Source organism: Anabrus simplex, chromosome 6, assembly GCF_040414725.1.
Source record: "Anabrus simplex isolate iqAnaSimp1 chromosome 6, ASM4041472v1, whole genome shotgun sequence".
Lineage (NCBI taxonomy): Eukaryota > Metazoa > Arthropoda > Insecta > Orthoptera > Tettigoniidae > Anabrus > Anabrus simplex.
In genome coordinates this window covers 109,268,761-109,295,333 of record NC_090270.1, presented here as the reverse complement: position 1 = coordinate 109,295,333, position 26,573 = coordinate 109,268,761, and the positions used below count along the sequence as shown (strand labels likewise).

At 39.0% G+C, this 26,573-nt stretch overlaps 1 protein-coding gene across 1 annotated transcript in view; it reads right to left on the bottom strand.

Annotated features, from left to right (window-relative positions):
* Nucleotides 1–544: 544 nt before the first annotated feature.
* RNaseZ (ribonuclease Z) overlaps nt 545–26,573 on the bottom strand; it is a 180,578-nt gene continuing 154,549 nt past the window's right edge. Inside the window, exons 10-11 of the mRNA XM_067149877.2 lie at nt 14,879–15,102; nt 545–856 (exon numbers count right to left, since the gene is read on the bottom strand). Coding sequence (XP_067005978.2) covers nt 701–856; nt 14,879–15,102 — 380 coding nt within the window. The 3' untranslated portion in view covers nt 545–700. The remainder of the gene's footprint in view (nt 857–14,878; nt 15,103–26,573) is intronic.

The following is a 26,573-nucleotide window of genomic DNA, read 5'->3' as shown; positions in this document are numbered from 1 at the left end:
GCAGGGTAAAAGGAGGAGAGGAAGGCCCAAACAAACATGGCGAAGATCTGTACACATGGAGGCAATGGAAGAAGCCAAGACCTGGAGAGAGGTGAAGAGGTTGGCTGGCAACAGGATCAGATGGAGATACTTTGTTAATGCCCATGCTCCACAAGGAACAACAGCAATTAAGTCAAGTAAATCAACGAAGTTCCATTTAAAAATTGCCCGTATATTTCCCGCACTCAGATTTTTAACATGAATATTTTTGGGAAAATGTGCAAGATATACCGTATGTCAGTAAATATGATAGTAGAAGTTAACTGAATGTATAAAATGAGAATAACATGAGAATGCAAAAGAAGAGTTTTAATGACAAAGGAACGTCCTCGGGTTCACAATCTGTGGATATACGTATATCAGCAGAGTTTGGTATAACTTTCATTTACTCACTTTGTCTTACCCCCATTTAGCAAAAGTTGTCTCTTTCTCCTAATCCAATAATTCAAAGTCGACTAATCGCAAATCATAATTGGAGGTTGTGATGCAAATAAAATACAAGTAATTTCTTTTCCTTTTTTTAATTGCATTTACATGAGAAAATAATGCTATTTACTTTATTCTATACACATATAATAAATTAAAGAAATAATTCATAATCCAATGCAATTTAGGTGTCTAACATGATAACAACTTATACCGGAGTACGTGTCAAAAATCGTTATGTACTGCTTTGTATTGCTTTATTCTCTCTTTCCCTTTCCTGCTTCATCAGTCTTCGTGCAGCTTTCTGTTCCATTTCTTCATAATGTTCAGCAAACATCAGTTTCAAGGCCGGATAGAGCAGTGGTAAAAGTGGTAGTTCACTGAAAGTCACCTGGAAAGAGAAAAACCCATTCAAAGAAACGGTCAGTGCACATTGTAAATGAAGTTAAGACTAGAAAACAATTCAACTATTGACCGCCAGATCTCCCAGTCCATGAAATCTTGTCCCCAGACTACTTAAGCAATTCTCCCTCTAGGGACACCAAGACCTTGACATCGGTGTGGGGGCACTCGTAGGACCACAAACGGAACCTTTCTTTTCTCTTTCAAAGGGTGGCACCATTCAAAATACGGCATCTGAGATTGGTAAGAAATGTAAGTGGTACAGTCCAGTTCCAGTGGATTATATAAGTGATGAACGTCCTTCTCGATTCCAGCTTGCTTCCAGGGTTGATGATAAAAGTTTTCTTGATGAATGTCCTTTCATGATCAGTAATTCTATCGAAGAAATTGTTGCTGGTGAAGTTCACAAGATGCGCATGCTCCGCGATGGATCAGTACTAATAAAGACATCAACGGCTAAACAGTCCAGACAGCCAGTTAAGCCAAGTTATTCGGAAAGTTTGAGGTCAAAATTGAGATGCACCAGTCCCAGAACTCCTGCAAGGGATTTATATTCCACAGGGACCTGGTTAAGTCTTCCAATGATACTATGATCCGGTAAATAACACGTCGGGGTGTAACCGATGTGAAGAGGTTGATACGCTGCTTGATAGGGCACTTTCATCCTTAGCTTTGACGCCGAGACCATAACTGAACGGATAAAAGTGGCAATGTATCATCTGACTGTTTGTCCATATGTTCCAGCACCAATGAGGTGCTATAATTGTCAAAAGTTTGGTCACACCTCACTATGATGCACAGATTCGATGACCTGCAAAATGTGTGGGAAGTGCAAGCATGCTGGGGTTGAGTGCACAACACCACCACCACCACCACCACCACCACCACCACCACCACCACCACCACCACCACCTGTGTGCATCAAATGCCCAGGTGTGCATGCTCCAATCTCAAAGGAGTGCCCCACATTCAAGCAGGAGAAAAAGATCCAGCAGATTAAAACACTGGATAAGTTGTCTTATCCTGACGTCCAGAGGAAGTTAGATTCCATGGCTGCTCGAGAGTTTTCCATCCCCTTTGCTGAGAAGGTCGCGAAAGTACAGATCACGCCAGGATCTTTGGTACAGAACATCGGTACAAACAATGCATTGAAAAGTCAAGGTCACCAACAACTCATATGTAAGGAAAATGGAGATTCAACTAATGTACCAGAAAAAGCTGGAACGTCAAAATGTGCATTAATGCCGACGTTGCCTGGGAAGGGTCCTTACCAGGAACGTTTGGCTGGGAAGTCCTCCCTCACTAGGGTGGGTGGAAAGACTTCCCCAAATAGGGCTGGTTAGTCCAGCCCTCTTTACCAAAGCCCAGACCAAACAGGAGGAGAAGGACAAGCCCTAGAGCACCCCTAAGAAATTGGAGAAGAAGCCCTCTCCAACTGAGTTGGGGATCACAGGATCCCCGCAGGGATCAGGCAAGCCATCTGCCGGTTCTCCTCCAAAGAAGAGGGAAATGGTGGGCAAGGTCGAGGGACTCCGATGGCCTCTTGCTCGATCGCTTTCAGGAGAACACAGTTCTTCTAAGAAGGCTTACCGTTCCCAATCAGCTAGATCACCATCCGCAGAGTGCTCAACCCGCATCTCCCTCTGCTGAGGAGAGAATGGAGACTGAACCACTCACTCTCTGGATGGTGATAATGACAAAAAGGACAACAACAAGGAAGGTGGAAACTGGCAGGTATTTGATCAAAAGAAGGGCAAGCATTTGTCCTAATTTCGTATTGCTACCAATCCACACAATGGCACTATTGCAGTTCAACTGCAATAGTTATCACGTCGCCTAGCAGAATTACGTCAAGTGATATCCATCTCGGTGGCCTCCATAGTCTGTCTACAGAAACCTTGTTTGAGACCTAGACACGACATGACTATGAGAGGAAATCATCTTTATTCTAAAGACAGAGTAGCTTTAGATGACGCTGCGACTGGGGGCATTTGTACCCTAGTCCGCTCCAACATCTTCAGCAACGAAGTACCGCTCCACACTAAGCCAGATGCAGTTGCAGTTCGCGCTCCGTTGCCAGTAATGAGACAACGGTGTGCAACGTGTAAATACCACTGGATATGATCTTCAAATGCACTACAAGATTTGATCACTCAGTTACCTCCTTCTTTTCTCAAACTGGTAGATGTGAACACCCGTAACACACTCTGGGGTTCTACGTCTTCCTGTGCTAGGGGGCGGATGCTCAAGCGATTGATCAACCAGTTCAATCCGTGTGTGCTAAACACAGGGGAGCTGACACATTTCAGCAGCGCATATGGTACATTCTCACATCTGGATATCACTCTGTGCAGCCGTGTGCTAGTTACCCTGCTACGGAGGCAAGTACATGATGACATCTGTGATAGTGACCACTTCCCGATAATTCTATCTCTCTTGAATCAAAGACGGTCCAAAGTACACAAGCGCAGTTTTTACTTCGCTGGGCAAATTGGCCAGAATTTTCCAAACGTGCAGTGATGGCCGATGTTATGCTGGAGTCTGTTGACGACCATGTTTCTTCTATTACTACTGGAATTCATTCTGCTGCAGAGGAAAAAATTCCTTCCTCATCCAGTATACCTCACTGGAAACAGGTCCCATGGTAGATCGACGAAATTGCAGCAGCTATACGTGATTGCTGATGGGCTATTAACCATTATCATCTGAATCCTACGATGGCCAAACATATTACATTTAGCGTTTGCGCAAGAAGGCCCTTTTTTTTTTTTTTTTTTTTTTAAGAAAGTAAGAAAGCTACGTGGTAGAAGTATGTGTTTTCCATGACGGCACAGACTCCGTCATCACACGTGTGGACAAAACTCCGCCGTATTGTTGGAGTTCACAACTTGCCCTCAGTCCCCGGAAACTCCATTAATGGAGATATTACGATTCCTTCCATCATTGCAGAGCACAATTAAATTGAAATAAGATATATAGTGGTTCAACCTTTTCAATACAAGTAGAATTAGAAATGTAATGTTACATTCCTAGCTGATTACAAGCGGTGATCTTTAAGCCCATACAATAGAAGGCTTTACGTTTTGCTTGGTCAGCATGTTCATTTAAAGATAAAAATTTCATAAGAGATACAGTTTGGAAAGGATTTGAATCAACATTTAAAATGTATTATTTATTCATGGTAGGTGCAATGCAAGTAATTTACCTTTTTATTAAGAAATTCAGATAGGAAACTTAGGAGGAGTATGATACAAGTTTAGAAACTAACAACATGAAACTGTCAGAATGAAATTAGTTATTAAAAAAAAAAGGAAACCTTTTCTTGGAAGAATTACTTCTGCCAGTCATGGTGAGGATCCTGCTGGCGAGTCTGTAGAGGTTCATATGGGTCGAGTGTCCATTGAAGGCTAATCGCCTTTTCCTCATGGATGCCATTATGTCTTCCTAGAGTACACAGAGTGCATTGTTGTGCCTGATTCTGTAGGTGCCATCCTCTTCTGTTAAGGTTCCTAGTATTCTCCTCAGGATTTTCCTCACCTTGAGTTTTAATTCTCTGATCGGGCCCTTCTTATTTATCACGAGACATTCTGAGGCGTAGAGAGTACTGATGTTCTTACTGCTGAGTTGCAATGATTGAGCTTGAGGTTCTTGGAGGTGTAGATGCTCTTGCAGGAGTGGAGGGCCCTCTCCAACTTGGCGTTCCTTGTGTCTATGACCCGGGTCTCGCTCTTGTTTGTCGAGACCCACTCTCCTAGGTACTTGACTGCAGTGACTTTATGTATGGTGGCGTCTTCTAGTGGGATTGTAGAGGGGTCATGTTAGGTCATGAACTCTGTTTTTTGTATGCTGACCTTCAAGTCAGTCTTAGCTGTTACGCTGTAGACGTGCTCTAGTTCGTTGAGTAATCTCCTGTATGTTGCTAGCTAACTTGACATATTCTACCATATGTATAAATCATTTGATGAAAGATTACTGGTGGCAGCAAGGGAAAGTACTCACTCTAAACAGTGTGTGTTACCTGAGGACGAGAGGCACAGTCATATATTCAAGGAACACTAATCAGTTTTGTTAGGAATAGTGCTGCTGCTGTTGATATGCAGGGAATTGCTGAGAGAGAGAGAGAGAGAGAGAGTGAGAATTTTTTTGCTTCTGTGTTGGTTAACCGAATTGTAGTTCTTTGTAGTGTAGAAACACCTCCAGAGAAATCAGTGAAGTGATCCATTTATACAGCAGAAATATCAAGGGTCTCGATTATCCAACCTAAACGGGACATGGAGTACGTTGGATCACTAAAAATGTCAGATAATACACAATAACTTTGAAAATGAACTGAAACAAATAGGAAGGCTATACTCTAGTACTAAAACAATGACATGTTTTATGGTATTCTATTTATTGAATTATCAATTCAATTGTACACTATATGCAGTATTGAATGAAAGCATTCCAAATGTCTTACGAAAAGAAAGTTGTCAACGATGTCTGCTTGCCTGCTGATCCATGTTTCCTTGCTGCGAGATCCCGCCATCGAAGAAAAATCAACACCTCCGTTGCGCTTACTTCCGGCTGTTGCTCAACGTAGGTTACGGCCATTTCCAAGGCACTTAATCCTTCACTGTGAGTCATCGTTTTCTCCTTTTGTTCTGCAATGCCTCCTTCTTCTTCATCCTCATTTCATTAGCATACACAAAATCAATAATATCAGGGTTAGTTAGTTCAAACAGCTGATCTTGTACACACCACTTACATCTTCAGTCTAGCATCCTCACAGCCAGGAATGCAATTCAGTAAGGGCACAATATTTTCCGTATCTTCTTGTACCACCTCCTCTTGATGTTCAACCTCACTCAACAATATGTTCCAAGACTTTGCTAATGTCGTTGTTTCAACTTCTTCCCAAGACTGCGCTATCCAGTATGCCACATCTTTCATGCTGATTTGTTTTAACTTTTCTATCATGTCATTGCCACTGTTCATTTTCTCTATCAGCGATAAAAGGAGTTTCTGCCGATATTTCCTCTTCAATGTTTCCAGCACACCTTGGCCCATTGGCTGGCATAATGATGTCACATTAGGAGGGAGGAACAGGACTTCGATCTCACCACTTCAAAGTTGCTCTTTATTTGGGTGTGATGGAGCACTGTCTAGTAGAAGAGCATTTTTGGGGGGGATTGTTTGAAGCTAGTAATGGACTGGAAGAGCATTAACAGAAATGTTTTTAAATGCCCTAGGCTGCTTTGCTTTACCGATAATAAGCAAGTTTGCTTTTAAGTTCCCAGCAACATCACTACAGGCAAGAACAGTAAGTCTTTCCTTACTATGCTTGTAGTCAGCTGCAGACATCTCGGCTTGGGCTGCGAGAGTTTTTGATGGCAGCATCTTGAAATTTAGCCCAGTCTCATCACAATTAAAAATCTGATCACTGGTTAATCCTTCAGCAAGAATTATTTTCTGAAATTCATTTTTAAATTTCATAATCTCATCGGATTTAGCTGACAGTTTTTCTCCACACATATTAAGCTGCCTAATGTCGTACCGTTTTTTCCACCGATCAAGCCACTCAGCATTGGCAGTAAAATTATGGTCCCCTTCATTAAACTCCTTCTGGAAATACACAGTCTTTTCTTGCAGAATGGGGCCAGACATTGGCAGGCCCTTTTCCCGGTGTTGAGTGAACCAAAGAAATAGTGCTTCACTTACTTTTTCGTACTCACATTTTTTCGCTGTTTTTTTAATTTTCAGTGCATCACTTGCTGCTCTGGTAGAGCACCGCTTTTCAATTTCTTCCCTCTTTTCTTTTCTCTCAATGTAACACGTCCAACACCATAATCTAAAGCCACTTTTTGAAGAGTTTCCCCTATGTCCAGTCTCTTTAATGCACTCAACTTGTCTTCCGTAGAAACAATCACTTTCTTCCGTTTACTCGCCATACTCACAGAGGATATAAAAACTATAACATCCGTACCCAACCAATACTATAATGTACAATGACTGAAGACTCGCTGCACCTGTCCTTGAGGAAAATAACCGGTCGTCCTTGAGGAAAAAAACGGTCCTACCGCCAGCGGTCAGGCCAGTGCTTGTCTCACGGTCGCACCCTCCACACTGGGTGTCTTTGAATTTAGTATCCACCAAAAGTTCAAATTAAGTCTACCAGTGTCGGATAACACGGAATGTCGGATAAGTGAAGGTCGGATGAGTGAGACTCTACTGTACTATGTTTTAAGATTTTATAAAGAAGATAGGTCTTCAGAGCTATGTTAAGGCAGAATAGGTAAAAGTGAGAAGACAGTATGCAACACCATCAGTTAGTGTGCAAAAGTGGATAAAATTCTAACTCGAGGTCATTGTTGACTATGAGCGAAGACAGAACTTGATGATTTAGATAAAAGTGTTGCATGACCAACATTCTCGGAGTATTATCAAGTGGGGAAAGAAATTCCTACTGGTCCCATGTTGCATTAATTTATGATGAACTAGAAAGAATTGTGATATATATTAATATTGAAAGCAGCGATTAAAGTGATGATGAAACCAACATTGTGGGTGAGGCAGCCAACGATTCTGACACAGTTTAACACACACAGCCGATGAGTTAACTGATACAGTGGATAAAGATTTTGATGCTGGATATTCCACTTCAGATGCTGCGCATTAACGGATTACTATACTGAGTGTCTGCATGAAGTTGTATATTTAAATAAATTATTATACTGGTACCAGCGTAGTCTCTGTGGCTCAGGCGGCAGCGCGCCGGCCTTTCACTGCTGGGTTCCGTGGTTCAAATCCCGGTCACTCCATGTGAGATTTGTGCTGGACAAAGCGGAGGCGGGACAGATTTTCCTCCGGGTAATCCGGTTTTCCATGTCATAATTCATTCCAGGAAAACTCTCCAATATCATTTCATCTGTCATTCATTAATCATTACCCCAGAGGAGTGTGACAGGCTTTGGCAGCCGGCACAATTTCTATTCTCGCCACTAGATGGGGGCTTCATTCATTCCATTCCTGACCTGTCGAATGACTGGAAACAGGCTGTGGATTTTCATTTTCATTGGTACCAGCAGCACAATAACATGCAATCTGTATTCTGTATTCTCAGCCAGGTATAATCATTAATGGCATATGGAAATGGCATACACAAATACGTATAGTGTTCTTCTGTTGCTGAAATCATGTCTGTGTATGCCTATCTACCTAGTTGGGCAACACCACACTGTTCATGTACTGGCATTACCTACTTCTTATAAGACATTCACATTTGCACAAAGTATAACTGTTAACAGTGCTCTTTGAAGTGAGTGTAATGCTGGCTCTCTTGCTTTGCAAGCTGTTCCCATGCCTGTATTGTATGCATTTTAGATGCCCTATACTTGCACGAAAAGTACCCGATGCCCTTAAAACATGGTGGCTTATCAAACTTTCCTATAATGAGGGGAGGAAGTCTCTCGCTTTTGTCTGCATTGCAACACAATACGGTGACTCTATCCTTGTACGACTTCTCGCCATGGCACTTCTCTTGTAATTCAGAAATGCCAACCCTTGCCGCATTATAGAGTATTCTAAGACTAATTAATGCATGGAATCACCTTGATTCTCAGTTTAAACCTTTCAAATGCCATGGAAAAAACTACTTCCGAAACATATCCAACAAGGTGCATTTACACTATTCAAATAATGCACTTGGATAAATCACTGGCAAACATAACCTCACACAATGAAAGAAGAAAAAAACCACTATTTAAAGATGAGGACAAATTATGCTAGCTCCCCTGTGAAATATTTTTTTGGATTACTGTACTGTTTGCATTTTTAGATGCCCTGTATTTGCAAGGAAAGTGTCCGACACCCTTAAAACATCGTGGCTTATTGAATTTTCCAATGACGAGGGAAGGAAGTCCCTCGCTTCCTCGTGCACTGCAAAACACTACAGTCACCCCCACCCTTATACGATTTCCCGACTGGCACTTCTCTCCTTTAAAACCATAAGTTCGTCTGGATATCAGCATTAAAGAAAAAGAAACCAATGCAGTATCATCGGCATTGAAAATATTAAAAGAAATAAGTTTCATAATGATAGATCCGTATTGAACTGTGATTACAATAGAGTAAAATAATATATTATTATTGGTCCACCTTTTCAATACAAAATGAAAATTACATAGGGACTAGTTTCGACCTAGTAATAGGTCATCATCAGCCTGAAGTAAATTAAAGCGTAAATATCGAAGAAAACATAAACAATGTAAACACAAGTACAGTCTTTTTAAAGGTACATACCATGTAGAAAAAAAAAAAGAAAAAAAAATCTCATACCTTTATTTTCCTTCCTTCACCTCCTCAAAAATTTTCCTTTGATCCTTACCTACCTCCGTTTCTCTCTTCGGCTAAAAAAAAAAAAAAAAAAAAAAAAAAAAAAAAAAAAAAAAAAAAAAATCTTACTGCCTTTTATTCAGATAAAAAAAATTCCTTTGATCCTTTCCTACATCCGTTTCTCTCTTCAGCTCATCACATCATGCTTAAATTTTCCTTTTGACATATTTATTAAAAAATCTTACTGTCTTTTATTCAGAATCAAATTTATGGTCCGCATTGAACTGCGAATTTATATCCACCTTTATTTAACTCCATATATGTTATTCCACCTCGTGAAACATTCATCGTCCTTCAAGATTCCAGAAGCAGAAGAGCTTTCTCCTAGTATCATACTTCGCATCGTCTATTAATTCTAGTTTATAAACATCTTGAGAAGACAATGTTACGATTCTTTATTTTCAATTAATCTCTGAATGAACAACATTATCGCTTAAGAACCAAGTTTTTTCGATTTCCATTTCCACAATTTATACGACGCACGGGACTTTTTTAAGGATCTCTATTTTTTAACATAATATAGCGCTTCTCTGGTTTCCTAAGCCTCCTCGCGCAACAATTGCCTTGTTCCAAAAAATGAAGAGCCTTTCCAACATCCATGTATTTTGACGTCTTTCAATACCTTATAAAATACGACGTAATCTTCTTCGAATATACAACAGCTAAGAAGAAGCCAGCATTCTACCTACTCTTCTTCTTTATTACATCATTTAGTGCACAGTGTTCTTTTATAATATACGGCGCACCGAACTTTACATAACTTCCGCTCAGTGCTTCGTCAATTGGAAGAGTTATTATTTTTAATATATCTCTTCTCAACTTCCCACATGGTATGTACCTTTAAAAAGACTGTACTTGTGTTTACATTGTTTATGTTTTCTTCGATATTTACGCTTTAATTTACTTCAGGCTGATGATGACCTATTACTAGGTCGAAACTAGTCCCTATGTAATTTTCATTTTGTATTGAAAAGGTGGACCAATAATAATATATTATTTTACTCTATTGAAAATATTGTTCGGTGTGTATGAATTGATTGTATGAGCCACGTTTCTTTGCCAACTGTTGGCATGACCAGTGTTCACAGATTCTGTTTCTCCGCACACTGCCTGCCAAGTTATATTGTGACGTTCCTTAAAACACTGAATACAAAATAATTACAATTTCACTAGAACTTAGCAAATATGAAGCACACTGGTGAGTGAAAGTGCGGAAAGCTTCTCCAGCATGTTGTGCAAGATGCGTTCTTTCAAGATGCGATAAATTTTGAATATAAATTTCTCTGTAAAATACTATATTTTTTCGAATTAAAAGTCTGAATTTTGGTAATGGGACGACACTCTTCTTCGAATGACGGATTATCCGTATTTCGAATTAGATGGGATTCTGAATTAACCAATTTTGAATTATCGATGTTCTACGGTAATCAGACAAATAATAAATGCTCATCATATTATTAAACATATTCTACAACACTTTGTGTTGGATTTTAATAACAATTATCCCTACAAACATATACAGTATAATCCCACCAGTCCGAACTAGGGACCAGTCTGTTCGGAAAAACAAATATTCAGATTAACACGGTAAATTTATAATCAATATAATTAGGCCTATACATGAAGTCTACAAGTTCATTCAACTCTATTGTTGTAATGTGAAGTGCTATTCTTCTGACGCAAATGTCATTGTTTGAAAGCAATCTCGTGGAGGTAATTCACATGATCCCATGCATGGCTGAATGATTCAAGGGTATTTTTGTAACTGACCGAGTATGTACATTCCCTCAGCTCTTTCACTATTATTCATCTTGCAGAAACCAAGTTCGAGCACTTGATCAGTCATCTTTATTCTGAGTTTAGATGAACTGCAGATATCAATCACAAAATGTTATGAGTGCCTCTAGTGGATATACTGTATTGCATCATGAATAGTTTTTCCTTTTTGTGATTTTAATTCTCACTGTTTGATTAAAAATATTAGGCAAGTAAAAGCATAGTTCTTGTTCATTTAAAGATAAACTTGAAGTTTTAAAATGCTTAGATAAAGGCAAAAGTGGAACAAAATTACCAGATGAATTTGGTGTCAGAAAAGCAATGATAAATGATAGAAAGTAATTTAAGCCCAGATGGAGCAATTTTGCAGATCTGTGACTGAGAAGGTAATTGAGGAGCACCATGCATTAAAAAATTCCGAATTTGACAAGTTGACGAAGACATTTTTGTATGGCTTTTGCAAGAAAGACAGAGAGGTGTTCCACTGAGTGGTGCTGTAATCCAAGGAAAAGCACTCTGGCTCAGTAAGCTGTGCGTAGTGATTCCAAATTTACTGCGAGTAATGGCTAGCTGGACCAAGATGAAAGACGCAGAATGGGATATGACAATTATCAATCATTGGAGAACCTTTATCAGTGGATCACCTGGCAGTACAAAAGCAAGTAACTGAACTTCCAGACATGGTTTCATCAAAAATTATTCACCCCAAGAAGTTTACCACTGCAATGAAACTCGATTAATTTTAAGTTGCCAAATAAGAGTCTCACTGCTAAAAATGAAGCTAGTGCTCTTGGTTTCAAGTTAAGCAACGAATAAGTCACAGTTTTGATGTGCAGTAATGCATCAGGGAATCATAGTTATCACCTATGGTTATTGAAAATTCAAGAGCGTTTTAAAATTATAAAGCCCTCCCTGTTTTCTACAGGAATCAAAATAAAGCATGGATGACTAGTGCATTATTCAAAGAATGGTTTTGTAACCAGTTTGTACCTTCAATACAAGGGTTTAATGAAGAAAATGATGTACCACCCAGGGTGTTACTTATTATGGATAATGCAAGAGCACACCCCTGAATATGTGAAATGGTCAATGGAGATGCAAGAACAATTTTTCTGCCTCTGAACATTATGCCATTGTTACAATCGATGGATAAATGACTGCTACAAAATATGAAAACTGCTTTAAAAAAAGAAGCTTATAAGCAGCATTGCCAACAGTGGAATAGGATTACCAACTAAACAGCTGCTTGAAGACCACTACAAACACTAGCCCCCCTCCCCTCCTTAAGCTTGTTGAGTTATGAAAATACTAATGAATATCAACACAAAAATTAAGTAAACCCTTGTAGTTCAAAGGTTAAAAGTATTCAAAATATGTTTCAAGGTAACATATATAATAGTCCAGGATCAATGCTTTTTCTAACACTTCAATAGAAGGCACAGAGGAAGAAGCATGAGTAGAAACAGATGTCTGATATGTCCCTACAGTCCCTACTTGCTGTAATACTTCGTATGGTTGCTCATATGGCAGCACTGTTTCATCCGATAATGGTAATACCAGGCACAGCAGTGCAAATGTTGCCAGATCCTGTAAGGGATTGGTGTTATTTGCACCACAGCATGTCATCATTTTACATCAGAAATCAACGGTGTCCATGGTTTAAGACCAGTTTACAAAGGACACATTTTTCCAACTGATATGTTAATCTCCGCACTGCGTCAAAGTTAAATTATTCAAGAAGGAGAATCAACATCTTTATAAAAATCTTTTGTGCTTTTGACACTTGAAGAAGTCACTTAGTCACTTGAAGAAGTGACGTGACATGTCACTATGAAAGAAGAAAGCAAGATGCACTGAAGCGCTCCTTGCTTCAAGTGAATCTCCTACATCTTAGCTCTACCTACAGTTCAGCTCTTCCCCAGCAAGCCTTTTAATGATGGCATCACAATTGTCAATATCAAGAACTTAAATTTTAACTATTATGTTATTTTACTCTTTATATTACATAAAACTTTAATCGAAAAACCACCAAAATATCCACTGACATATGCACAAAAAAAACCTAGATTCCCCACTGCCCATCATGTGTTAATATTTATTCACGAGTAAAAACATGTAAATTTATTGGGAAAACCACCGTGTTGGCAACACTGCTCATACGATCCCTAATTGAAAACTAAAATGCTTCTAAAACCATTGTTGATCTCCTCAAACAAGTCACTATCAAAGATGTGATTTACTGGGTGGCAGAAGCATGGGAAAATGTCAAAAAAAAAAATTGTTTAGAAAATCATGGAAAACGTTATGGCCAACTCTATCATACAGCAAAAGCCCAGACCAAGCAGAGGAGACCAGAATTGAAGTTTTAGATCTCGTGAAGCAAATCCCAGGCTGTTAAGAAGCAGATGAAACAGGTGAACAAGTGGTTGACAGCTGACACAGAAGACCAAGTTATGACTGATCAGGAAATAGTCTCCCTTGCAAGTCAGGCAGATGAAGCAGCTGCAGCCCCACTACCTAGAATTACTCACTTGGATGCAGCAAAAGCATTGGAGAAATCCCTTCAGTACATAGAGCAATACCCCAACACTACAGCAGTGGATGTAATGTTTATGAAGCGATGGTGAAATATTGAGTCATCTTCAAGATTTTCGTCTGTGTGTCAGCAGAAAGTGACAATTTCTGTGTAATAATGAAAGATGTAAGATACTGTGTTGTCTTATAGTTTTCAGTCTTAAATCTGTTGAGTATTAAATTAAATCTGCTGTTCTGTACCGTAAATAATTATGTACTGCATATTTTTAACAGTATACTGATGTTCTAATGTGTAATACAAGGCCATTTGAGCCTGAAATTTATTTGATAATTTTTCTATCAGAATTTTAGGGTTTGGATTATCCAGGTTTTCAGACTGCTGGGGTTTGGATTGGCAGGGCTCCACCATACTTCACAATCTGTTCTCTCTTTCTTTCTCCATCTCAAGAGTAAAACACTGCTCTTTAATGCAAATTTGAATTAGGCCCCCTCTTAGCTTCCTGAAAGTATGTAAACTTTATGACACACAAAGCGATCAGCTGAAAATTTCAAGTCCCTGAGTACAAGCGTGACCAAAAGGAAGGAACACATAATCAGGGAGATTTCTTAGCTAGTTAATACACTGAGATTTACCTCCACTTTGTCAGTAAACGGGTTCACATCTGTGTTTTAAGAACAAATTTTAAAAAAACATTGTCTATAAACATAATAGAACAATGCAAGTTTATATGTAAAAGACAAATGTATATTAAAGGATAAGACCAGATATATTTTATTATGAAAGATCAAAGCACAGGACAAGGTATATAAAATATAATGCTGATTCTTCCATACAAGAGTCCACACAGATTTTGTGTCAAGTGTGAAACAGAACCAGGTTAAGACTTGGAGTAAAGAAAGGTATAATCAAAGGAAAGGAAAATAAGAGAAGAAATCTTAATAATAATAATAATAATAATAATAATAATAATAATAATAATAATAATAATAATAATAATAATAATAATAATAATAATAATAATAATGTTATTTGCTTTACGTCCCACTAACTACTCTTTTACAGTTTTCGGAGACGCTGAGGTGCCGGAATTTAGTTTTGCAGGAGTTCTTTTACGTGCCTGTAAATCTACCGACACGAGGCTGACGTATCTGAGCACCTTCAAATAACACCGGACTGAGCCAGGATCGAATCTGCCAAGTTGGGGTCAGAAGGCCAGCGCCTGAACCGTCTGAGCCACTCGGCCCAGCAGAAGAAGAAGAAGAAATCTTAATATTACGGTGAAAAAAAAAAAAAAAAAGCTGTGTATCTTAATCAATTATGACAAACCTTCATATTGTCAAATGCAATGCCCACATTTGATGTGAAGTTTTCATTTAACCGAGGCAGCTTGGCATAGCGTTGGCTGAAGTGTGTCAATAAAATAAACTTTGCATTCATTCTCTTTCCAATTTCTATTGCTTGTGATGTAGTAGAATGAAACTTTATTCTAGCTTCTCCATTCAAATCGTCTTCCATAGTTGCTTCATGAATTAATACATCACTGTCTTTCCCTGTAATGGAAAAAATAACACAGTTTTAATAACAGAGCAATCAAATACTGGCAACTAATTTAACATTGCACTAACAAATGAAAAGTTTTTGGTGAGACACAAGATGGGAAAGGGCTAAGATTTGGAAGGTAATTATGTTTTATGCGATTCATGGTGTGGGTTACTGTAGTCATATCCTACTTCTTGAACAAAGGGCAAAGGCTGAGTGGCCTAGTAAGTGGTCCTGAGAGTTGAGATACCAGTTGTTACGGAATAGGAGTAGGCACCTTGGACATGTTCTGAGTTGTGGCCCTCTTTGTGCTCAGCTGGCTAGTAGTGATGGGACATTCGATTCATTTTACTGATAATACAGATGTTGATTCCCATAGGGAATTTAAAATATTTGTCCCGAATGAGTAAATTTATAATACCAATATAATGGTCCGTTATTGGACATTATAAATTTTCCAGCTAACTCATTCTTGGTTGCCTGCGTTTCGCCCTCGTGTGCTAAGTTAGGCTCATCAGTTGGGACTTAGCACACCACCCAAGACGCAAGGCTAGTACATACCGTGGAGGCCACTGCATAGGCTACTTGAAGCCACCAGCAGTGCCAATGTACTATGAGAACTATGTCTCATTTCCAAAAATTGATGCCTGCCTGGCCATCAGATAATACAGATGTTGATTCCCATAGGGAATTTAAAATATTTGTCCCGAATGAGTAAATTTATAATACCAATATAATGGTCCGTTATTGGACATTATAAATTTTCCAGCTAACTCATTCTTGTTTGCCTGCGTTTCGCCCTCGTGTGCTAAGTTAGGCTCATCAGTTGGGACTTAGCACACCACCCAAGACGCAAGGCTAGTGCATACCGTGGAGGCCACTGCATAGGCTACTTGAAGCCACCAGCAGTGCCAATGCACTATGAGAACTATGTCTCATTTCCAAAAATTGATGCCTGCCTGGCCATCAGATAATACAGATGTTGATTCCCAAGAATGAGTTAGCTGGAAAATTTATAATGTTCAATAACGGACCATTATATTGGTATCATTTTACTGAATCGATTCATTTGATTCTGTTCACGTTACTGAATCGATACAGTGATCCGATTCACGGCACATTAGTCACCGCTCCTACTGCATCTGTGTAGTATGTGCCGGTAAGACAACAGCAACAGCATTCAGTGCTCGCAGCTGCCATCTGGTCTTCATACTAAGGACTCCTTTCTTAGAAAAAAAATGCTAGTCACTCTAATACATCGAAGGTTTCTGGCGACGCAAGGTGGGAAAGGTTAGGATTAGGAATGTAGCAGTTATGGCCTAAATTAAGGTACAGTCCCAGCATTTCCTGGTGTGAAAATGGGGAAACTACGGAAAACCATCTTAACGGCTGCCGACAGTGGGATTCGAACCCACCATCCCCCGAATGCAAGTACATAGCTATGCGATACTAACCGCACGACAACTCGCTCAGTCATTTTTGAAAATATGTATATAAAGCTGATTATTCCATACAAGAGTCCACACAGATCCACAGGATTTTTTTAAATCGTCATATTTTGTATGCTACCCAAGATGTACAGTAGCCCGCTGGTTTTCTGATTCAGCATACTGTTGGTTAAGTTATTGCGTCTGTCCACATATGATTGAAGTCTTGTGCAACGATGTGACATATGAACTGAGAGAATACTGAGCCGTTCTTCCCAATATAAAACAGGTACCTTTGAATGATCATGAGCATGACTCCTAGTCATATGGCGGGCTAGAGTCGAGTTTAATTGTCAAATGTCAACTAAGTTATAATACTAAGATTCATTAAACTAATAAATAGTATTACCTAATAGCCTACCTACTTACTAGCTACTTCAGAATTATGTTTTGACTACCTTTTTAACACTGCAAACAAATCCATCTATTTTTTTTTTTTTTTTTTTGCCATTTGCTTTACGTAGTACCGACACAGATATGTCTTATGGCGACAATGGGATAGGAAAGGCCTAGGAATGGGAAGGAAGCAGCCGTGGCCTTAATTAAGGTACAGTCCCAGCATTCGCCTGGTATGAAAACGGAAAACCATCTTCAGGGCTGCCGACAGTGGGGTTCGAACCCACTATCTCCCGATTACTGGATACATCTATTATTTAAACCTCCCTGTAAGAAGAGGACAGTGAATGCAAATGGGCATTATTTTCAAATGAGCTGAGCTCGAAAGTCCATTATAGCATACGATTCTTTCAGTGTACCATGGCTCACTGTATGTCTCGCTGCAGCGGAAGCTCGGTTCTCCGCCAGTGTCCAGTGAGCCGAGAAGGAGCTGGGTGTATCTTGTGTCTCACTGAGCCATGTTCGTTCACGATTCTTTCGGTGTGCCATGGTCCACTGTATGTCTCGCTGCAGCGGAGGCTCGGCTCTCTGCCAGTGTCCAGTGAGCCGATAAGGAGCCGTGTGTATTTTGTGTCTCACTGAGCCGCGCTCGTTCACGATTCTTTCGATGTGCCATGATTCACTGTCTCGTTGCAGCGGTAGCTCCGCTCCCCGTCAACGTCTAGTGAGTGCGCCACTCAGCACTGTCCGCTGGGAATAAGCTCAATCGTGTGCCGTGAGCTTGCCGTTCCTGTGAATCGATTCACTCGGACACTTGAATGAATCAATACACTGCTTCGAATCATGCATTCAGTAGCCAACACAACTGCCTAGGACTATACAATCCACTGTGGTCCCTAACCCATTAAAGGAGTGATTCTCACTGGGATTATGTGTAAGTAGGGTAGCATCCTGATTCATGGAATTTATCAAGCACAGAACATTTTAAGCAAGCCTCTCGGACCAATGGAAGTAGCAGAGTCCCACTTCCATTTGTCAGGTGAAGGATTCCTTGGAAACAACTCGGTGAACGAAATGGAATTCGTTTGGGAGCTATCAATATTCTGGCGATTTGTGGAAAAGCCTTGTAGCATTCCTAATCCTTTCAACGAAAGAAGAGTTTGGGCATTTTCAGATGCTGTTCAGATTATAAAGTGCGTGCAAAATAATTTCCACCAAATTTCTGAGTTATATTATCACGATGTAATCACCTATAATTATTAACAATGAGTTTATGATGCAGGTAGGTCCCCGCTAGAAGCTCACTTTCGCTCATTTTGATCCTATGTCATTTTGACGTATAAAGTTAAGACATGGATTAGCATCATCCTCCTTTTCCTTTATGCAGTTCCTGGCAGATCAGGGCATTTATGGCACTTTAACCTCTTCTCTCCTTCCACCATTCCTCTACCATCATTTTGTGCCAGTCCAGGTATTTTCTTCTTGCATTCCTCTTTATTGAATCAATTTACCTTGTTCTAGGTCTCCCTCTCGCTCTCTTTCCCTCAAACTTCCTCACCATCTCACCATCATATGTTTAGGTATTCTTTCATCCTCCATCCTTTTTACATGTCCAAACCATCTTAGTTTACTACTATCAATTCCCTCATTTAGGTTTTCCATTCCTACATTCTTTCTCACATCTTCATTTCTCAATCTGTCTTTTCTTGTCTTTCCTACCATACTTCTTAGGTATTTAATTTCACTGGCTTGAATTCTACACTGCTCCCTACTTGTCACTGTCCAGGTGTCAACCACATGTCAATATGGTGCATAATACATGTTTTACATTATCTCTGTTGCACCTTCTTGCTAATCTCCATGGTCCAGCCTTGTAGTTTGCATTAATTCACTCCCTAGTTATTTGAAACTGTCAACAATTTCAAGGCTTTGACCATCAATTTTCACCCTTGTCTTTCTCCTCTTGATAACACGGTCTTGCTTTTCTCTACGCTGATTTTCATACCATACTTTTCAATTTTCCTGTTCAGTGCAACAAGTTGTTCTTGTACTTCTTTGCTGTTTGTTCCCCAGACTACAATATCATCTGTAATAACTTCATCTCCCCATTCCCATATCCTTCTTTATCTCCTTCACAATTTTGTCCATAACCGTCAGAAACAAGAGGCAACATTACACTCCCTTGTGTTAGTCCAGTTTCATTTCTAGATCATTATGTCTTTTCAAACGGTGTCTGTACAATCAATCACTACTGATCTGCATTTAGGGCAGTTGCCCAGGTGGCATATTCCCTATCTATTTCCTAGCCTTTTCTTAAATGATTGCAAAGAAATTGCAAATTTATTGAACATCTCCCTGGGTAAGCTATTCCAATAACTCCCCTCCCTATAAACAAATATTTGCCCCAATTGATCCTCTTTGAATTCCAGCTTTATCTTCCTTCCTACTTTTGAAGACACCCCTCAAACTTATTCGTCTACTGATGTCATTCCACGCCATCTCTCCACTGACAGCTCGGAACATACCACTTATTAAAATTAGAAAATTATTTTATTTATAACCACAATGAAACTCATATCTTTATAACCACCTATTCAATACATTACAATACACTCATTGAATTATAATATAATCGTGAAGTGTTTAATATTGGGACATGTTTCGTTCGACATAGCGAACATCATCAGCCATTAATGCAACAAAAACTAGATCAGGGCCCTGAGCTTAAAATATAGAGAATGTTATCATCATATTAAAAAATGAACTATGTCATAATAAAAAGTGATAATCAACAATCAATACAATAAAAACATTAGACTTGAGGTTGTAACAACATATTCAAGTTAAAAGCAAAATTTGTCGTGGAGTACATTAACGGTGGCAATCTGTGGAATTAAAAACAATTATGAGGCCACTGAAACATGACAATGGATATTGTGACATAGACATACGTCAATGTGTGAAGCGTGGATTAATAATATGAGGATGAAGTTCCTTTGAATTCATAAATAAGTACTTAACATTAAGAATTTCATTCTTCAGGTTCCGTACTGAATCAAGATTCACAATAGAGAAATGGGAAAGCTAATATCCACCTTTTCAATACAATATATTATGTGAAGGTTCACATTTAAAACATCACGTTTATTTACATTTGGTACCGGTTTCGACAATGTTTGACGTCATCATCAGCCGGGACAACTATACAAAGATATATTACATTAATCGTGACTCCTACAGTAATATTACATTAATAGTATTGAATATAAACATGAATATAATTAAAAAGTATATACATATATAAGCTGACAGTCAGTGCGATAAAAGATTGTTTTTTAATAAGTATTTTAGTATTTTAGCTAAAAAAGGAGAAAGTAATGAAAGTGAAGTATAATAATCAGCTTTTAGTGACATATTTGTCTGTTGAACAGTAGGGTTATGTTTATGAAGGCTTTGTAGCCATGTTTAACATTATAAAAGAAGTGAACACATGCTTAGTTATGAGTGTTTCTACATAAAAATATGTACAGTAAAATCTAGAAAGTATTCGAATGTGGCTTGAGCTTGGACTTAATAGATTGGATGTCACAGCACGTTGATGCTGGCATGTAAGGATGTCCGTTGGTAGATTCTATGTATAAGTTTTTTGTACTCTAATTTTGTATGTTTATATCATATTAGTGGATAGAGCATTTTGGATTACGTGCAGTTCTGTTGTGATGGTATTGAAGAGTTTCTTGTGCTTTGAGTTGCGAGTACATAGGTTGTTCGAGAAAGATCTTGAACCAAAACGGAACCTATAAGAAAATATAATCCGCCAATTTAGAATTACGTAAGCCAGGAATGTATATTATTAATAAAAGAATAGAAAACTCACCTCGGATGCCAAGCCAGTATTAGATGTGTCAGAGAGGAACCAACGGACTAACTGAAGGTAAAGGCGGATCTGCACGAGTGCAGAGAAGGGTGGAGTTTCTAAGTTGGAGGGAGGGGGAGGGGAAGGGCGATAGAGGCGGGACTATAATCAGGTGGGCCCGGAGGGCGGTAGGGGTAATACTTGAGCATGTTATGTATTGTTTTGAAGACTGATTGATTTTGGGGTATTTTTAGATTATTTAAAATTTTAATGAACGTGTCAAACAAGATCGTAGGTTTTTCAGAGAGGTCATTGAGATTATAATCAGGGTTATAGTACTGGTCAAGTGATATATAGAATTGTTCTGTTAAATCGAGTGCAGGGCCTTTGTTTATTATTTCGATGATGTCTATGTCTTGGTCTAAGCCTTGAAATTTGTGTTCGTAGTCATTTATATGTTGTCCTACTGCAGAGAATCTTCGGTATTTGATAGCATTTACATGTTCTGTATATCTAATTTTGAATGATCTACCGGTTTGTCCAAGATAAGTACTGAGGCAGTTGTTACAATGAAATCTATATACACCTGACTTTTCTAATGGGTTGGAAGTGTTGAGTTAGAATTGTGCAGAATGTCTAGGTTTCTATTATCGGTTCTGAAAGAGATGTTGATATTCTGTTTCTTAAATATGTTTGTAATTGGATGGATGTTGTTGTTAAAGGTGAAGGCTGCAAAAGTTTTTGATTTAGTAGTTTCTTTAAGAAGGTTAGATTTTGAGCGATGTTTGAACTTGCTAATTATACTTTCTCTCTTGTTGTAGCCGTTATAGAATGCTATCTTGCGTGTGGTATTTAATTCTTTATTGAGGTCACTCCAGTATTGTGTATATCCTTTCTTCATTCTCATCTTTCCTTTCTCCTTCCATTTAACTTTGCTCAACACCAATATTTCTATATCCTCTTTCTCCATAAAACTCCACCACTTCTTCTGCCTTTCCTGTCAGAGCCATAAGGTTGATTATGCCCAAATTCATGATGTCGGCTACTGGTCGCCCAATTTTCACAGTTCCCCCGGTGCCTAAGGAACTGCGCATCGCTGGCAGCAGGGTACACCCTAACCTTTTCAGACGCAAGTTTAGAAGTACTATATCATGTATAGACTATTATTACAGTGGGGTCGCCACTCCCAGAGGCTTTAATATCTACTGCCAGGTGTAACTTTAGGCCACTCCTCAGGAGTACAGACTCCTTCTGCAACAGCTTCACTGAAGTACAGACATTGCTGACAGGAGAAAGTTCTTCTGTTTTATACGTCATTAGGACCAAGGTCCTCTTCCACCATCTAAACCGTTAACCACGTTCTTCTTTCCGGTGAATTTATGTGTCATTTCCTATACAAAGGCCTCATCTGGCCTCCAAAGGGAGGGCTCGTCTGGATGTAGCCGCTGGTCCCCCCTTTGGTTGTCAAGTTTGGTAATAGCCGCTTGACTATGGGCCAGACAGTTGCTGGTAGTACCGTCTACTGTCACATACGGTAGCAGGATGATCCTGACCTGACTAGAGTTAAGATGTGCTATGCAATTGTTAAATAATTCAGTAGCCAACAGTATCAAATTCTTTAGAGAAATACATAATATATAAATACAGCCGGATTCAAGGGCAGCAATTCAACATAAGTGTTCACTAGGGATGTTAATTGTTTCAATGTTATTGGCTTTACGCCCCACTAGCTACTTTTGCGGTTTTTGGAGGCGCCGGAATACAGTCCCACAGGAGTTCTTTTACATGCCAGTAAATCTAACGACAGGTGGCAGTCATATTTGAGTAGTACCTTCAAATACCACTGGATTGAGTCAGGATCGAACCTGCCAAGTTGGAGTCAGAAGGACAGCACCTCAACCGCCTGAGCCAATCAGCCTGGCCGTTAAATGTTTGGTAGATTCACTGAACTGCATAAACTCTCCGTAGGGCATGCAGCTTTAATAAAATGGAAACGTCTTTCTGAAAGAAGAGTACCTTTGCTTCTGAAAGGACTCTAGAATTTCTAAGAGTAACAGCTGAGTAATAACTGAAAGTACTCTTTTAAGTATCTGAACATTTATGGAACCATGGATTTAGTTTTATTCTTGCTTTCGAATTTTATCAGGACCCTCTAGAATGCCACTCTGAAATCTTGAGGTTAAGTTGCTACAACCACCCATCTCCAATAGACTTTCTGAATCTTCACATGCTACTGTCCATTTATGTCCCAACAAAGCTCTCATTATCATTGGGTTCCAACTAGGAATATAAATCATAAAGTCTATTGACTTCCTACATAAATCAAATAACCATTTTATCTAGAAACTTAGAGTGAAGAAACAAAGATGAAACAATTGACGTCCGAAACGGGGGAGGAGCTTACCGTCAGCTGTTTCCAATATGGCGGCGAGATAGTGACGGGATGTAAACACGACAGTGATCGGGTGTGCGTCTGTAGGATTTATTAAGTGTTCAAAATGTCTTTGGTGTCGTATGCGCAACTGTTGAGAGTTGTCGGAGATTTCATGCGTCCATTAGTGGAAGGGGAAGAAATATTCAAGCGTAATTACTTGATATGTGTAGGTAAAAAGTTTTAAACAGAAGATGAAACTGGTTGTCTTTACAATCATCCCACATCGATTCAAAACAGCACAAAGTTAATGTTGTCTTGAACAAAGGGGTGAAAATGTGAAGTGCAACTGTATATGTAAAGCGGGTTTGTCAGAGAAATGTTACCGCTGACACGCTAATTCACCTTAACAGTTAAGCTACTGTAATTTTCCACTATTAGAGGTTATGGAGTAATTTCTTAGCCAGGTGACGGGGGAGTTACCTGTTTTGTAAACTGTAATCTTGGGGAAGAAAGAAAATAATAATTCTACTAAGTAAATGTTGTAAAGCAAATAAATCTAGGCTTTATACAGGCTTGTGTTGGAACAGCCCACACAAACTTAAATGTTCTTCCATTTTTACCATCAGCACAAAAGTTAGAACTTAGAACCGACAATAATAAGTATAAAAAAATTATAAGTACCTACAGAATATGCAGAGTAAAGTTGGAAAATTATAATTTAAGAGTACTATAACCTCTACAGTCACAGCTGTTTGGGGTTGAAGAATACTTGCTTTGTCCAATTCTACCAAATAATTAGGTTATGGCTTCTAATTTATGATGACCGGGCGAGTTGGCCGTGTGGTTAGGAGCGTGCAGCTGTGAGCTCGCATCCGGGAGATAGTGGGTTCGAACCCCACTGTCGGCAGCCCTGAAGATGATTTTCCGTGGTATCCCATTTTCTCACCAGGCAAATGCTGGGGCTGTACCTTAATTAAGGCCACGGCCGCTTCCTTCCCATTCCTAGACCTTTCCCGTCACATCGTCGCCATAAGACCTCTCTCTGTCGGTGTAACGTAAAACAAATAGCAAAAAAGGCTAATTTATGACGGCAAAATACTACATATTTTCTTTCATTGATAGAAGTATTATATAGGCAATTTTAATTCAGTGCTTAATTACTATCAGTTAAAGATATTACTCACATGTAGATAGTTAATTTACTGTCTGCTGTTACACATATGAAGAAGTTTACAAAGAGCGGATAACATTCTATGTGCGGCACAGAAGTATTAGGCTACAAGTTTATCAGTATTTTTGATGTAGCTAAATCTTTGTGAATACAAATTAGAGATAACAACTATCAATGAGTACAATAAACAGTACCGGTACCTACGCTGTGGAAAGAAGTCGTCTTCACGAGAATGCAGACTGCGCACTGTCATGTATCGCGCAACGCGTTTTCCAATTGACAGCGCGGAAACCCATCTTTCTCTCTGAACTTTTTGTACAGGAAAGTAGTGACCAGATTTCGCATCCGTTTTATACGATTTGCAACCTTATACAGAGCAGTACCTCCTCAAATTTGACAATTTTCTTTCTGTTTCCATCACGACGTCAATGCTTCGCCATGTAAATATACCTCACCAGTCACTGTGTTGCAGCTTCAACAATCTACCGCGTGGCTGCGCCATCCAACTTTTCTGACGTCAATAACGAGAGTGTTATAAAACAAACTTTAGATGTTCAAGATCAGAGGTGCTCATGCTGGACGTTTCGTCCCATGAGCGCACAGCAGTGTAAGCTGGCGGACAGGCAGATGATGAGCATATGCTGCTCAGCCATAGTGACAATGTTGTTACGTCACAGGCCGTGAAGGTTGAGCGAAGTTCTCCCAGTCACTCTCGATCACTGTGGCAATACCAGAGCCAGGGGAAGAACTGGTTGGGTTTTTTTTTTTTGCAAGCAGGAGACAGTGCAAAATGTGGGCAGTTTGTTATATCAAAGAGGTATAATACAGAACGCCACTACAAAATGATTTTCTATTTATTTGTTCAGCAAGATCGATTTCCACGTCTACATTGGTGATCAGCTAGGATAATGAGCATCTTTGGTTCTACGTATTTGTGCAAACAGACTTACTGACCTGAAAATTTGTAAAAATAGATGCAGCTCGTTCCTGTCAGGCGTTTATATAAACTGTTTCATTCGGCTGCATTCTTCTAAAATTATTATCCCCGATATCCCCTCTTGCCGTGCACAAACAAAAGGTGCATTGAATTTTGAATTGAAAGGGGAAATTTGGTGACTACAACACAGACAGAAGGTGACAGGGAGTGCAGAAACAGTGAAGAACAGTAAATGTTCAATTAAGAATTAATTTTCGAAGTGCTAATTTTATTTTGTTTTATTGCCAGTGGATGGAAATCCAAGACATTTTCAGTTTACGTTGTAAGAAATAAGTTATTTCTGCTCATTGCAGTTTATATGTTTTGATTGGTTATTATAAAGAATTATAACCTCAAATATTTTTGTACTGTATGCAATGATTTACAATTTTTACTATTACATTTTAAGAGGTGCTTTATCAGCATTTTAAACATAATACATAGTTAAGGTAGATAAGCTGCAGGTTGTGACTGCTTGGGTTTTATTTATCTGATAAACTCACCAACAATCCAATAATGCTTACAGGAAATAACATCAGTTAGGTTCTTTAGTTAAAGGCATACTTTATATCTATACAGTAGATGCATTTACATTGTTGTTGTACTTTAATCTTGGTTAGTAAATATCTGCATCCTCGTTTGTAATGGAACTCACTCGCCTGATAAGTTTTAAATACTATTTTCAGAAATTCAGTGAAAAGAGAAAAACACATAACACTACAACATTGTGCAAATATCAAGCATTACACTTGTTGAATTACTTAAATATATCAAGTTTTGCTGAATGAATAACAGGAATTTTACTTTCCTTAATGGAAATACTGTCATTTCCATACCAGGAATTGTAAATCGTAAACTCCGTATCTTTGTAAATTGTAACACAAAAATTGTAATGTGTCAGTTTTCTTTGAATGTACTGTATAAATATAAGAAAATAAAACTGACTGTTTATATCGAGCACAGTATAAATCAAACCGGAATATCTTGAAAAGGTTGGTTTTCTTGTGATAATAATATCTTCAAAAAACAATACTGTAAACCCAACCTACATTTTGCTAAGTAGTTAAGGAGAGATTTGTAGTCACAATCCAACATCACAGCTTCACTTCCCTGCAAAGTGTGTTCGCTCTCTCGCTTCAATGTGACATATGCTTGCTACGTAAGCTGCCCAGCTGAGCACCTCTGTTCAAGATACTGACTGGGAAGACGTTCCAAAAAGCTCGGTGGGAGTAGTATTGCTAAGGAATGCTTAGTTCACCATTTTCGAGGGTTCACTGTTCGC